General features: G+C 39.9%; 3 protein-coding genes across 3 annotated transcripts; 1 reads left to right on the top strand and 2 right to left on the bottom strand.

Moving 5' to 3' along the window:
* Window positions 1-442: 442 nt before the first annotated feature.
* On the bottom strand, window positions 443-2,570 carry LOC116618832. Its single transcript, XM_032382960.2, has 2 exons — window positions 2,283-2,570; window positions 443-933 (listed from the first exon to the last, which is right to left on the bottom strand). Exons 1-2 carry the CDS (start codon window positions 2,305-2,307, stop codon window positions 566-568), a joined length of 393 nt encoding a protein of 130 aa, XP_032238851.2. The 5' UTR covers window positions 2,308-2,570; the 3' UTR covers window positions 443-565.
* Window positions 2,571-2,820: 250 nt separating this feature from the next.
* LOC5513379 (homocysteine-responsive endoplasmic reticulum-resident ubiquitin-like domain member 2 protein) lies at window positions 2,821-9,584 on the bottom strand. The gene is made up of 8 exons (XM_001633592.3): window positions 9,062-9,584; window positions 8,868-8,945; window positions 8,015-8,101; window positions 7,603-7,736; window positions 7,175-7,354; window positions 5,570-5,952; window positions 4,289-4,356; window positions 2,821-4,137 (listed from the first exon to the last, which is right to left on the bottom strand). The coding sequence occupies exons 1-8, from the start codon at window positions 9,206-9,208 to the stop codon at window positions 3,946-3,948; spliced, it is 1,269 nt and encodes a 422-aa protein (XP_001633642.3). The 5' UTR covers window positions 9,209-9,584; the 3' UTR covers window positions 2,821-3,945.
* Window positions 9,585-13,468: 3,884 nt separating this feature from the next.
* On the top strand, window positions 13,469-14,291 carry LOC5513418 (glycogen-binding subunit 76A). The gene has a single exon (XM_032382959.2). The coding sequence runs from the start codon at window positions 13,470-13,472 to the stop codon at window positions 14,184-14,186; it is 717 nt and encodes a 238-aa protein (XP_032238850.2). The 5' UTR covers window position 13,469; the 3' UTR covers window positions 14,187-14,291.
* Window positions 14,292-14,799: the final 508 nt, after the last annotated feature.

Here is a 14,799-nt window from a genome sequence, read left to right as displayed (position 1 = left end):
AAGTCGTTTTGTTAAGGGATTTCTATTGATTTCTACGAAATCTAGCATGAATGTTAGGCCCCTTGTGAAGTATATAATACCATTTTATTTCTTCCTCTCCAATTTAAAAAAACATATATTATCGCCTGATACTCTGGCTATAAGAAATCCTAAAAACAAAAATATAATGGGGTGACTTTGATAGCCACATTGGAGTTTGTCTGGATACTGATGCCAGTTGATTTTCTAAATTTGGGCGTTGGTAGACTGATAAGTGCTTGGGTGTGTCCAGAGACAAGTACTATATAGTTTGTTTGTTTCTAGGTACTGGTAGTACTGAATAAGGATACTTGCTGCTAATGGATTCTCTAAGCTCAGGATTAACTAGACGTGAAAAAGACTGGGTGTCCAGATTTGCTACTATATTTGTTGTCCTGGATTCTTATGAGCCTTGACCCCCATGTCATCGATAACCTCCTTTTTATTGCTATAAATAAACTGTCTTTTTTATTATTGTGAAAACTATTTCCTTCATGTTATGACATTTAATTTAGTACTACAAAAGTCTCCATGGCGACAGTCGCTTTCACATTACAACTCTCAATACAGCGGTCACGCTATACAGTTTATCTTTAGTCCAATCAACAGCCGTCATCTCGAATCCCACCGTACAGCTCTTAGTACCCAGGTCGTTACGTAGCCCCTCCTTCCTAAGGGTCTTCAGGCAGCTCCTTGCAAAGGTCCCTGGAAACAGGTCCTTTATCTCATCCTCCACCTCGGCCACCTGTATAAATGGTACCTCCTTCAGGACAGCGTATCTTTTCCGGGTGTGGTCGCAGGTGAACCCGTGTGAGGGTAACTTGTCCGATGTGAGGATATCGGTGAGTTGCTGCTTATTTATGGTGGTGTTAGATCCGACAACCCGAATCTCTAGCTCTTCTATGTCTTCTATATCTGCGGAAAGATGTAAGAGAAAGTTCATTTATTTATTTATTTATAAAAATATTCAAATCTTTTTTTTAAAGATTCAAGCCCTTCCCGCTTTTGGTCAATGGATATTTTTTTCAGGGGGTCCTCCCTTTTGTCATTCAGAGGCCTCCTCCTTTAAAATCATGGACGGTTCCTAAAACAAGCTCAAGAGTGTTATAGCGACTATAGAGAAATGACGCGAATGCGATCTACGTTAGAAGCAACATATAAAATCGCAGGGAAAGATCTGCGGGTTATGCTTGAATTCTACATGACGCCTCTACGATGATGTCAAGCGCTTTTTGTCGAATTCTTTACATTTTTTCTCTCGAATCAAGGAACCCACTGAACTCAAATAGCCCAGATTACTAGATGCAGTATCCGTACTATTTGGACATTTAATGGGGAACATTAAAGACGCATCCCCTACCCCACTCAACCCAAAAATCAGCCTAGAACTTGGAACAGGCGAGTCTTACATATCTTCGAGTCCCGAAGGGAACGTAAAGGAAGTACTAAGCCGCCTTAGGGCAGTACAAGCCATTGGACTGTGTTATTTTGTTAATTACAGTGACGTAGCAGGCCTCGAATTATTGCTGGGGGGAGCACAATACAGATACATAGAGGAAATATTTGGGGGCACAGCCACGCCCCTTCCGGTAATTTCGTTATAATTTTTGAAAATATTGGGGGGGGGGGGGGGGGGGTTGTCCCCAGTGCCCTACTTCCTGCTACGGAGGAGCTGGTTCAACATTTACGTCTTGCCTGAGCGAGCATATCCTCTCTGCCAAGGTAGCCTGCTTTTTAGTGCTACTGTTCTTTAGGGTCACGGATCACTAAGTCCCCAGCACAAACGCAATAAAATAATGCCAAATCGTCCCTATTTAAAAAAAAGCTGAACCATAACTAAATGTCATGTTGACACTATTTTGATATTACGCCCTATATGATCGCTCCTTCCGACATGTATTATATATAATTATGTTTCGTGAGCAGCTAGTCTGAATCTGAATTACAATGGTACTTTACGGTAATCATACACAATTCTCCTATTAGCAGTATATTCAATTTGTTTACGCAGAAATTAATATAATTACGACATATGGTGTGAATAGTTTCTCTTTCCTCAAATTTGATCTTTGGTCAAACAGATTCAGCTATCAACTTCATACTGCTCTAAATTAATGCGACGAAACGCCGGTTGCGACCCGTAGACTTCTGGTTTAGGGTTTAACGCTATGTAATTGAATAAGCTTAAATTAAAATAACGCCCTCTCTTACTAACGGTTTTTGGCTGGTCTATTAAGTATCCATTAAAGAATTCATTAACTTACCCACACCGTAAAGTCGGGACGACATAATGATGATGGGTTGATTATCCCAGTGGATAATTATTTGCGACGTAAGGCGGATTAACCTACTGGATGCTGAAGTGCTTTTAACGCAGAACAGACATCACGTAACGCACGGTTATGGTCATGTGATAATGCTATCTACATCGCTTCAGACCATCTCCTCATCCTCGAGCTAGCGATGGGCATACGGGATGGTTTGGTCACGTTTGTAGGAAGAGCGGGGGTGTACCATGGCCGAGACTTTACTCTCATTTCCGTGCCACCATCGCAGAAAGTGTGACGACAGCATCGTCAACATCACAATCCATTATGACATTTCTTGCATCATCATCATCATCATAACCATAATCTCCTCTACTGCTTGTGAGTTTCGTGAGTTTTTTTTCAAGGGGTGTACCCACGGGCTATACCGTATCGCCATTATAACGTATGGGGGGATCAAGACCACTAAGCTTAAGGGGAAAGTAACTCATTTTTTAAAATATTTATTTTTGTCATATAGTGAAATAACCGGCTCTTTTTTCGTTAGACACAAAAAGAAAGTTTATTTTTTCCAACCCTATTAATTTTGATCTTCTAACATTACAGCGTATTCCCAAACGACCACCCATTAAGCAACCAGCCTTATCAAGCGGCCAATTCTCTAAATATCAATTTCATTCTAGAGGACAGTGGTAGCAACCTTTATTAGTGGCCAACTCTTGGTCCCAAAATATCAATGTCTTACTAAAGCGGGTAACTTCTATTAAGCGGTCACCTTTCATGGTCCCGAGGGTGGTCGCTTTATAGAGGTCGTACCACTGTGTTTGACTTGAGACGTTTACTATCTGCTAGCTTTCCTTTGCGTGGAATACTTTGCTAATTCAGTTATCAGCCGGTCAACGTCTTAGAATAAGACCACTAATATTTCCTATCCATAACTTCTTGGGGAAGCCCCAAGCTTTATCCATTGGCGATCGTTTGTTTCACATATCCCCGGGAAAATATAACGCGAGGGGGAATCATACTAAGGGCAGTTTCATAAATGCGTCTGCTGTGAAAACCTAGGAGTTATTGTAATATATAGAATCTAAAATAGTCCTATACATGCCAAAAAGCATGTACAGGACTATAATGTATAGCTATATAATTTGGTCATTTCGATGTCTGTACTTCTATTTACATTATATACTAGAAAAATATTGTTTGCAAACCACACATCTAGCTATGGGATTAACGATACTAGTCATTCACCCCAGATATACAATTAATATTTTGAAAATGTTTCCCTTGGAATGAAGTATGTCAGTAAACATCCTATCTACAATTAAACCCCATTATTAACCATGAGTGTAACGGTTTTACATTACCTAACCATCCTGACTTTTTTGAATACCTGTGCATACTATTGTTATTGGGAAAAATAACTTGTCAGGATAACTTTTTTCTATCTATTTTCTTACTATTACAGCAGAAAATGACGAATTCATTTAGATTGTTTGAGGTAGTGGGCTTGATTTCCTACCATTTCTGTGTACCTGTATAGGGCAAGCCACAAGTCATGTTCGACTTATTAACACAGCCTATACTGCTGCTATTGACTGTTGCAATAATGGTATGAATTTACAGATTTGTCTATCAATTTCCTGGTATAACTGTGGATTTAGTTTCCAGGAATGGCGTCATTGGTCTGAGGGATAAGTGAGGTGAAGAAAGTGCTGACAAAATTAAGAGCAATGGTGAAAGCAGATGGGCCTTGAGGGGGAGGGGGTGGGGCAGGCTGTTCCCCATCTGTTGTTTCTGCACCCCTCCCCTCTGGGGTCTCAGCATTATCCTGCCCAGGATTAGCATCTCCCTGTCAATAACAACAGAATTGTCTATGATTAAGAAAAGGCGATAAAATGCTATGGAAAAGCATTGGAAGCTAAATCCAAGCCTTTTTTAGCCTCTAATATTGAACAAAAGGTCTCTCATGAATGTATTCTGAATGGTCTGGATTTTTTTACCTGTGCTTGTGGCGGATCTGCCTGTGCCTCTAGGGGAGGGACAAACACCTCTTGACGATTGACCCTTGCTACATCAACAAGAGAGAAACGATTTGAAATCAGAACCGGCTGGTCAACATCTGTACACATAAAAATCCCATTCCCCGACATAATAACATAATAAGTTAAAAGAGCTCTAATGCCTAGTGCACAATAGTTATATAACGACATAGGTGCACACACTCTTATCTTCTTATGTTCAAGTGTGTATGGTTTGACATTTTGACATCAACCTGACATAAAGACATGGACATTATGGACTTATGTCATTCTGTCCATGTTGTTATGTCGGGCTAAACAGAGTGCTCACGCCCATGTCGTTATGTCACTAGTTCGCACTAGGCTAAGAGATAACTCATTCATGTTAGTTATACAACTGCTGAGCAGAAATCTTCATCAACCCACATGGAAGAGTTTTTGATTCTCAGCTTAAAAATATGCTAGCATTACTTAAATAAGGTAGTCTGCATTGGTGAGTAGACCTCACTGTGTTATTACATACAAGGTAGACCACACAAGGATCACTGGGAATTACTATGCTCTTCAATTTGTAATAGGCAACTTGCACATGTGACTTATTGAGTGGCAAATTCAAGCTAAAATAAACACAGAAACGAATGTGCCATAGAATGACGGAAAAATAAAATCTTTAAAAGCAAATAAGCGTTTTTCTAATAAAGAAACTTTCTTGTTTATTCATAAGCGCTGAATAATTGGCTTTTTGTTCTGATTACTTTGCAGCTATAATCCTACACAAGTTAGTTTGCCAACAAAAAAAGTTACTGTTAGTGCAAGTCTCCTATTACTGTACGTTCATGAACAAGTATGCAACCACAATAAATGCAATAGTCCAGTTTCGAGTTCCACTGTGCCTGCTGGTCATAGGCACTGAGGACGCATAAATACAGTGCAAGCCTCGGTTTCAATTGAATCGATTGCAAATACCAGCGGGATCATGAAGTATTCACAGGTTTTTGCATTGTTTTATTCCAAGTTCCAGAGGATTCTCGCTGGTATGCGCATGAAATTTGCCTCAAGTCGAGGCTTACACTGTATTTATGCGTCCTTAGTCTGTAAGTCCAGCGGTCATAGTGGAACTAGAAATTGGGCTATTATTAAGTGTCCATGACGCCGGTTGAGATAGTGAGATCTGGTAATTCACAACAGCTTATCCATAATTATTGCAAGTTAAAAATGGAACAAGACTAAATGGTATAAATATCAAAGGCGTGTGATGCATACCTGGTGCATTCCTGTTCTGTGTCAGCCACCTGAATACCCCCCACTGGTACATGTAAATCAACGCCAGCAGGGCTATAAGAGTAAGGAACCGTCCGGTACTTGAGTAGAACCACACTATACTAAGCAATATGCCCACTCTGCACAGTGTATACACTTTGTCCAGCCAGTCATTATTGAGGTTCTCTTCGTCGTCATCATTTGCAACCCCCCCTCCAGCATTCATCCGCACTTCTTCATTCCCTTGGTCTGCTGGTGGTGGTGGAGGTGGTGCCTGTTGTTGGGGAAGTTGCTGGTTGACAGGAGGTGTGGTTGGGGAGGGTGGGGTGGCAAACGTGAGCCCCACGTGCTGTGGGTGTTGCATGAAATGCATCTGTGGCAATCCCCTGAATGGTAAAAAAATAAGTCAATTGTTGGGTACTGGAATACTTAAACTCGAACTCTGAAGGCAGAGCTCCCTGTTAGCTCAAATGCACTTTCTATGACTAGTTCTCAGCCATTTCTGCTCAGAAAAACACAGTCCTGATAAGTAAAACCATATTTTATATTCCATGGTTCCACTACATGACAATAATAGACTATTACCTTATAACACTAACACCTTATAACACTAACACCTTATAACACTAACACCTTATAACACTAACACCTTATAACACTAACACCTTATAACACTAGCACCTTATAACACTAGCACCTTATAACACTAACACCTTATAACACTAACACCTTATAACACTAACACCTTATAACACTAACACCTTATAACACTAACACCTTATAACACCAACACCTTATAACACCAACACCTTATAACACCAACACCTTATAACACCAACACCTTATAACACCAACACCTTATAACACCAACACCTTATAACACCAACACCTTATAACACTAACACCTTATAACACTAACACCTTATAACACCAACACCTTATAACACCAACACCTTATAACACCAACACCTTATAACACCAACACCTTATAACACCAACACCTTATAACACTAACACCTTATAACACTAACACCTTATAACACTAACACCTTATAACACTAACACCTTATAACACCATTTTGAGATGACGATATTTTGTGACACTTGGCAGTTTTCCTTTTTCCTAATCGTAAAAACCAGATCACTTTATTTTCGCGATTTTGCAAATTTGGGATTATAGAATCAAGCAAAACAAGTGGAATTAAAATGTGCTGTAATAATCAAAACTGAAACGATTTGTTACAAAAAGATAAAAATCTCTAAATACAAATCCAACTCAACCCCTTACCGTACTATATGTACATTAGAAGACTAAATAGACAAGGTGTTTCCATAAAGCTTATTAAACGGCCAATATTCCCCCAAAGGCTTCTTGTGTTCTCAAGTTTCGTGCATCCTAACTTTTGCGTCACTTTATTTTGGCAATTCTTAAAAAATCGCGAAACTCGCGAAATTAAAGTGGCGCAAAAATTAAATGTAATAAGGTAGTTATTGTGTGGTGACTGAATATGTATGAAATAGATAAAGATAAATGTCCAGGTATAAAGGTAAATTAAAATGTCTGTCTGAAGCATATTGCAACTTGGTCTAAGTAGTGCCCATACATACATGTTATGAGGCATGAACATAAACGGGTGTGGTGGCACCCTCCCTGCCGCCATCTGTTGCTGATACTGCTGCTGCATCTGATGTAGATGCTGCATCCACTGCTGCTGGCTCATGTACCCTGGGGAGGGGTACCCCTGTGGTGGGGTAAATGGAGGACTGTTCATATTCCACATCTGAGGACTGGGAAAGGAAATTAAGAATGAGCAAAAATTTGTTGATTGGCACAAGGGTTAGTAATTAATAGGATAGTCCTAATAAAATTTCATGCATGCTTTTATTGCCTGTAATAAAATTGATAGATGATGTCAAAATCATCACAAGTTCGGAAGATGTTAACACACATGATAAGAAATGTGGCTGGTGTCGTGCTATTGTCAAAATTGTAAATGGGCTTTTAGGGTAGGAGCTAGGATGACACAATCCCTTACAAGGGATAATTGAATGGAGATGGAGTCTGCATGGGTGTTCCTCTATGGCGCAAACCGTCAGCTTGAGCTGGGGTGGGAGAGGTCGAATCTGGAACTCTGGTAGGAGTGGCTGAAGATGCAGGGCTTGGCTGGGACTGAAACACAGCAAGGGGGGAAATGAAAACAGGTCTTGGCAATAAAAGATTGTAACCACTAAGTTACTGTAAGGGGCCGACCATTTGACTTTTGAGGTGGGTGTGCTTTTTTGAAAAAAAATATATATTCTGCAAGGCCAGAAGGGCCAAAAAAGTATCCTGCACCAATTGGTGGACAAAAAAATGTCCTGCTGGTTGACAACAACGTTTTGTCAATCAACTGTTGTGCATCGGCTAACTTCCTTCCTGGCAGCGTGTCACACTTGTAAGGTACTCACCAGAGGGGGAGTGGGTGTGGTTGGCGTGGAATGGGACGGACTGGGTGGGCACACCAGATGAACTGTATGCATCATTCCTTCAATGGGCTGCACGACACACACAAGATGTATAAAAAATATATTGCATCTAATCTTTACCATAACAAACAGAACAGAAATGCACTTCAGTTGAAGATGTATACAGGATTTTATTTTATTTTATACATTAACAATCGTTTATTGCTTAAAACCTAGGGAATAAAAGCTAGTTGATATCCTAAATATGATGAACCTGTCAAATACAAAATGCTTCATAGTTCACAATAACAACTTCACTCACAGTAAGAATAAAACTCCTGATAGTCATCATCTAATAGTTATTATAAATAAACCTTTTCAATCTAGAATTGCTCTAAGAATTTTGACTCAGTCACATCATTTTTCCATCATTCATTTTATAAGTGTTTTTTTGTTTTTTCTGTTTGTTCCTGTATTTATACACGACCAAGCAGCCTAGCTCAATAATTTACACGTATACCTATCAGCCCATGGAATTGAGAATTGTAAAAATACCACAATAACAAGCGAAATCTCTTTCAAACGTGAGAAAGGAAAACGAAAACGTCTTTTCATTGCAAATTTGATTAACAATAACCTCGCAAAATATTGTTTTTAATATTGTTTTTATTGCAGGTTATTCCCACAAAAACTACACCAGACCCAACAAATTATATTGGCAGCTACAGTATGTAAATGAGATTAAATATTCGAGAAATTTCCAAATATCTTAAAATTTTTTTAAAGAACAGGGTGTCTTTGTTATACTTTAAGAATATTTCGATTACAGGAAAGCGGAACCGGTAAAATATCTTACCTCTCGTAAAAATTCCTTTATCGTTTGGTGGTCCAGAAGAAGTTGTCCAGAGTAAATTAATCGCTGTTGTTTGCTGGTCTACAAGGAGAATAAAAAATGGAGGATATTAATAACATAACGAGGAAGGAAAACGTTCGAAGGCGAAAGAGAATCTTCAGATTCAATTTTCCTCGCGCAAAACATTCTAAACTCACCGGTTTGCTTGGGTAAACGTCGGATAGATGCTTCTTTAGCTTCTCAACAGTCCAGTCTAGGGCACAGCTTATTTGTACGTCGTCTATCATTTTATTTGGAGTTTTTACGACCAGTGTAACAGAACTGCTCAAATCGATGGCCGCCATGTTGGTGTGTGTTGTGATGCAATGAAATAACACTCTAATCACGTGACTCGCCGTGGCGATTGCTGGTTGGTTAGTCCCGACAGGCAATGCGCGCTCATAATAACGTCAGAAAATAGAGAGGACAGCTCTCAAGAACATCCTCGTGGATCCAGCGTACTTTGCGGGCACTCCAAAAGGTCTGCTCTCAGGAAATGACCAGATAACCAGTAGTAAAAGGGATCGACTGCAGCCTGCGAATCGAGTGGCCAGTGTTCTAAATGTTTTGAGAAAAATTCTTTCGAACTTTCGCTTCTCTCACTCCATCAACTGAATGGTTTTTGGGCGAACTCTTGCGCAACAGGGATTATAAGGCAAACTTCTGATAATAAAACACGAATATCCGAATAATTTGGCATAAATGTTCCTTGTTTGCGACGCACTCGTGTTTAAAAAACCGGTCAAGTTCCGTTGTGTTATCCGAGCTACTATCCCGATGCACTAGTGGATACGATTTGATGATTACAAACCCATTTCGCATTTTTTCTGTGCTTGATTGTATATTGACTAATTTCACAGTGGCGGATCTATAAGAGAGAGTTGTGTTGGGTTACCATCCCACTATGAGATAATATGTTTCGGTTTGCATCCCTCATCCCCACTCCCCCGCCATCTTATGCCAAAGCCCACTCCCTAAAAATCCTGTATCCGTCGCACAAGCTTTAGCTAACGCACCGATACCGCAGGCGCGTTCCCAGGATTGGCCTAGCCTCGTCCCTCTGCTTCTCGGCGGGCCTATCACGCTCTACGTGGCTATGACGTCACTGGCCCGTCTGGGCCGTCAGCATAAAGCGTCCGCCATATTGGAAAGTGTGAGTCTGCGCGCAAAGCATCATGGAGCTGACAGCAAGGGAGTAGCCTGGGGACGAGGCTAGGATTGGCCGAGGGGGGAATGCACTGTCATTCACAGTCATAGGTATCATATGGAAAAATAAAATAGTGCTAAAAAAATTAAGAGCGGTCCAGGCTCAACCGAAAATTTTAAACGTTCTTATAAATAAAAAGAGTGTATCAGAGAGTCAGACTTTTATTTATGCGTTCATCTTTGAACCCATTCTCCTCATTCCCAGGGCCTCCTCCGCTATCTCATGTTTGTTCGAGTCACATGAATGGATGAGTTAGTAACTGCTCTGGGAACAAGAACGCTTTGAACGTTGACCCGTGACCGCTTTGTTATGAAGGAATTGTTAATCTATGCAAAAGTCGTCTCCGACACGTCAGTTAGATATTTACTTTCACTTTCCATTCGATATTTCACTTATTTACTTTAGGTGGATCTCTTACTTGTTTGACTAAGCATGCGTGTTAGTGTTTAGCAAAACAGGTTTACTCAAATAACAGTTTAACGTTTACCTTTATCCTTAATCTTACCGCTGTTACATTACTTAATTTTGCATATTGCTATAGTCAAACTCTTATCTTGCGCTTGCTATTTCTATCGAAGGAATTTATTCTTAGTCATATATTATTTCATAGTTGATTTTCTTCCCAAAGTCAACACCCGATCTTCTATTCTTAAATCATCCTTAAAACCAGTTTGACCAGTTTATTAATAAGATTAGTAGCAGCATAGTAACTAGCTTTAGGATTGTACTGTAACTGTTGCGAGGACACTACACGGCAGTGCTCTAGGTTGGTTTAGTCAGGACTCCCTAAAGTTGGCTTCGTCAGCTTTCCGGGGATAGAGATATTCCTTCACTGCTTATCCAAAGTACTTGCCTTCTTCCAGTCAGCCTCCCGCTAGCCATTGCTAGCTCTACCATTTGTAAACAATATAGCGGTGCAATAAAGAAGAAGACGGCCAACCCTTGCTCAGCGTGTACGATCCCCGACTACCCCAAATACCATAAAAGAACCACCCAAAACCTCGTAAAACCTTGATACAGAAGACAGATACTCGGCTTTCCTAAGCCACTTTTAAAGAAATATAGGTCGTATATATGCCGTTTAAGGGTGTACTGACATTAAGGTTGCTCAGCAACGACGTTGCTACGCTGGTGGCGTTGAGCGCGCGCATATACATAACACGGAATTCGTCATTCCAAGCAATTCCTGAAGTAAAAGAAATAAAAATATGCGTTTCAAGTTCCCAAAAATTGACTTCAAGTTGATCTCAGCCTTTTCGGGTGACGATATTTCCAATATTTTGTAAAAACGAAGATTCAGCAAAAATTTAGTCAAGCCAACCTTTTTTTAAGCCAAAGTTTTGAATTTTCACTACCTGCGCGCGCTGCAAACACCGAACGCTTGCGCACGCACTGAAAATTTTATTTCAAAGTAGAGCACGCTGTATCAGAATTTTAAAATACTTTTTCAATTTTAATCATGACATGATGGACGTCGTTCCTTTGAAGTATATGTACCACGAAACACTATTGAAATTTGTTTTTAAACTTTATTTAAATTTCATCATGTGAGAAATCAGTGTGTCTGAGCAGGCCGAATAAGCACACGCGGGCGTTGTTTCACTTCCGGTTCTGCGTTTTCTAAAAAAAAACTTTTTTTGTCGCCAAGTTATTTCAAATCACAATATTTTTTATGTATTCCTTTCTATTAAATTCTCCTTCATATAGCCAAAGCATGGATTTAGCGTTAATCTAACAGAAACCAAAATTATATCAAATAATCTGGATTTCATGACCTTTGAAAAATCATAAAAAAACAATTACTCAATCATTTCTAAACGCATGCTTGGCTTAATGCGCCCATCCCTCAAGATTCATAAAACCTATTTCATATTTGTTTTCGAGCAATTTTACTTGAAATATTTGCTTTTATCTGTATCTATGACGTCACATTATGACATCACTGGGTAACGTCATCATAATAGTCAGCACACTTGTGGTGGCCAACTTGGCAAATATCAGGTCCTTATGACTTTCTACAAAGCTTAGCCTGCCCCCCCCCCACCCCCTCTAGCAGCCAAAAATACAGTAAATGTATGAGACATTATCTTAAATACAGGAGAAAATTCTTTGAAAGTCCCTTTTGGGCCCCCTCCTGTTAAAAATCCTGGCTACGCCGCTGTTAAGCAAGCTTTTTTCGAAAGCGAGTTTTCGAAAGTGATCTGATGTCACTCACGTGAAGTCTAGACGAAAAGACATCCGATTGGCTTCTTTCGAGTGCACACTATTATCATTTTTGAATGCCCTTCTGCGGGTTATTCAGTTCGCCACATATTTAAAAAAAAACTTTTACTTATATTTCATTTAAAGCATACACTAAAGATCTCTTTAAGGGAAATTGAGGTAGAAATATTTCCTATTACCAACTTAAATGCAGCAAGACTTAATTTTTCGCGTTTATACTAGAAAAGGAGAAATAAATTATATTTTTTTAAATATTACGTGCAGGTATTCTTGATCGCTGTTTGACCCCCTGTTTGTTGACATCCGATTGGCTTCTTTCGAGAGCACGATTACCTTTACCCTTAATCTAAAGCTCAGCGTGTACGATCCCCCACTACCCCCAATACCATAAAAGAACCACCCAAAACCTCGTAAAACCTTGATACAAGGAGACAGATACTCGGCTTTCCTAAGCCAAAGGAGACATATATACTTTTAAAGAAATATAGGTCGTATATATGCCGTTTAAGCAGGGGCCTTGCCAGGGGGGTAACCTAGGGCCCCCCTAGCCGCCAAAAATACAGTTAATGTATGAGACATCTAAAATACAGGAGAAAATGCCTTGAAAGTCCCTTTTGCTCCCCCTCCTGTTAAAAATCCTGGCTACGCCGCTGTTAAGCAAGCTTTTCTCAATTTAATTCACGAGTTTGTATTCGCTGAAAGTCGTGAATATTCCTTATACGCCTAATTGTCAACTGTAGTATATTTTGTTCACGCGACCTCGAGTTTTCGAAAGTGATCTGATGTCACTCACGTGAAGTCTAGACGAAAAGACATCCGATTGGCTTCTTTCGAGAGCACACTATTATCATTTTTGAATGCTCTTCTGCGGGTTATTCAGTTCGCCACATATTTTTTAAAAAAAACTTTTACTTATAATTAATTTAAAGCATACACTAAAGATCTCTTTAAGGGAAATTGAGGTAGAAATATTTCCTATTACCAACTTAAGTGCAGCAAGACTTAATTTTTCGCGTTTATACTAGAAAAGGAGAAATAAATTATAATTTTTTAAATATTACGTGCAGGTATTCTTGATCGCTGTTTGACCCTTTCTTATTTTGCGCATGCGTTAGTCTCACATCGCTTGCGCTGTTATGGCGGCTTGCGTCAATTTATGGTCAAACATGGCCGAGCCAATGGGTTGCCTTAAACGAAAAACTTCTGGCGAAGAAATCGTTACTTTCGATTTCCGAAGTGTTCAAAATGCGACACAAACCTACAACAAGAGCGTGACATTCGCTGACGTTCTCGGAAAACAGCTCGTGTCAGTAAAACAAATCACACCGACTTCGAGCTTCGAAGATGTAAACAGCGCTTTAACTCGCAGTGGAAATCATCGTAGGAAAATTTATGAAGTTACAGACGAAAATAATAACATCATCCCTGGCAGGTATTCTGGGGTAAATGGATTACGCAAGATGTATTTAAAGTGTTGCTTCCCACAACCAGCCTCAAGGCCAGATTTCCTAGAACGAATGCTAACGCAGATGGTTTGCTTGGAAAATGCATATATGGGCGGGAGCTTGAACGTATCGCTAATTGGCCTTATCAGGGTGCGAAATATTTCGTACGAAAAAGAAGTCTTCGCGCGATATTCTATCGACCACTGGGTCAATTTTCAAGACTGCATGGCAGATCATTTTATGCAAACAAATGGAGGGGAATTTGACAAGTTCGTATTTAAGTTGGTACTGCCGAAAGATTTTTATGTCGGAGGTACGGTTGAATTTGCAGTTTGCTTTAAGAGGAATGGGCAAGAATACTGGGATAACAATGACGGTAATAATTATACCGTGATGTGTTGCGAATGAAAGACGACTTGTTTCTTTGAGGTGCGGTCATTGAAATTAGGTGGCGACTGTAGGCGTCAGACGCGTATCCAAGATTGACTAAGTCATAGGTATCATATGGAAAAAGCATAGAATTTGAAGATTCCTTAATAAGAAATTTGGCCGCCAAGGGAGGATGCGCGCGCACCCTGCGCACCTCCCCCCCCCCCCCCCCCCCCCTGTGTAGGAGCCTGGCAAGGAGAAGTTCACTCATTCATCGCCAGATATGTAATGCTTAGTCGAGTTTACAAAACAACGCAGCCATCAACAGACGGAAAAAGCCGAGTGACGACTAGGAATTTATAGCCACTTGTAGTGAGACATTTTGTCTTAGACATAAGTCGCACATTAATGATGCTGTCTACGTGCTATATGACGCTAAACAATTGATACAAAAGAATAAAAATAGGAAAGATATATTGAAAAAAAAAAACAAGCTGCCCCTTAGCGGCTGCTGATTGCCATATTTGTTACATGTCCTTATTAGGAGATCTCAATTTATGCCGTCGATTTTTCCATATCCATTAAATTTCGCGAAGTTAAAGTTCGCGGTCTTTATTTTTCGCGAGTCTTAAATATTTTGAAATCGCGAATT

Source organism: Nematostella vectensis, chromosome 13 (assembly GCF_932526225.1).
Source record: "Nematostella vectensis chromosome 13, jaNemVect1.1, whole genome shotgun sequence".
Taxonomy (NCBI): domain Eukaryota; kingdom Metazoa; phylum Cnidaria; class Anthozoa; order Actiniaria; family Edwardsiidae; genus Nematostella; species Nematostella vectensis.
This window is presented reverse-complemented; position numbering and strand designations above follow the sequence as displayed.

Excerpts from the sequence above, each read along its gene's own strand:
- LOC116618832 (XM_032382960.2), bottom strand. The coding sequence starts at position 2,307 with ATGTCGTCCCGACTTTACGGTGTGG. Across the intron at positions 934-2,282 it reads GTCCCGACTTTACGGTGTGG|ATATAGAAGACATAGAAGAG; the intron begins GTAAGTTAATGA and ends ATCTTTCCGCAG.
- LOC5513418 (XM_032382959.2), top strand. The coding sequence starts at position 13,470 with ATGGCGGCTTGCGTCAATTTATGGTCAAACATGGCCGAGCCAATGGGT.
- LOC5513379 (XM_001633592.3), bottom strand. The coding sequence starts at position 9,208 with ATGGCGGCCATCGATTTGAGCAGTTCTGTTACACTGGTCGTAAAAACT. Across the intron at positions 8,102-8,867 it reads TAAAGGAATTTTTACGAGAG|CCCATTGAAGGAATGATGCA; the intron begins GTAAGATATTTT and ends TGTGTCGTGCAG. Across the intron at positions 4,357-5,569 it reads ACAGAACAGGAATGCACCAG|CAAGGGTCAATCGTCAAGAG; the intron begins GTATGCATCACA and ends TTGTTGATGTAG.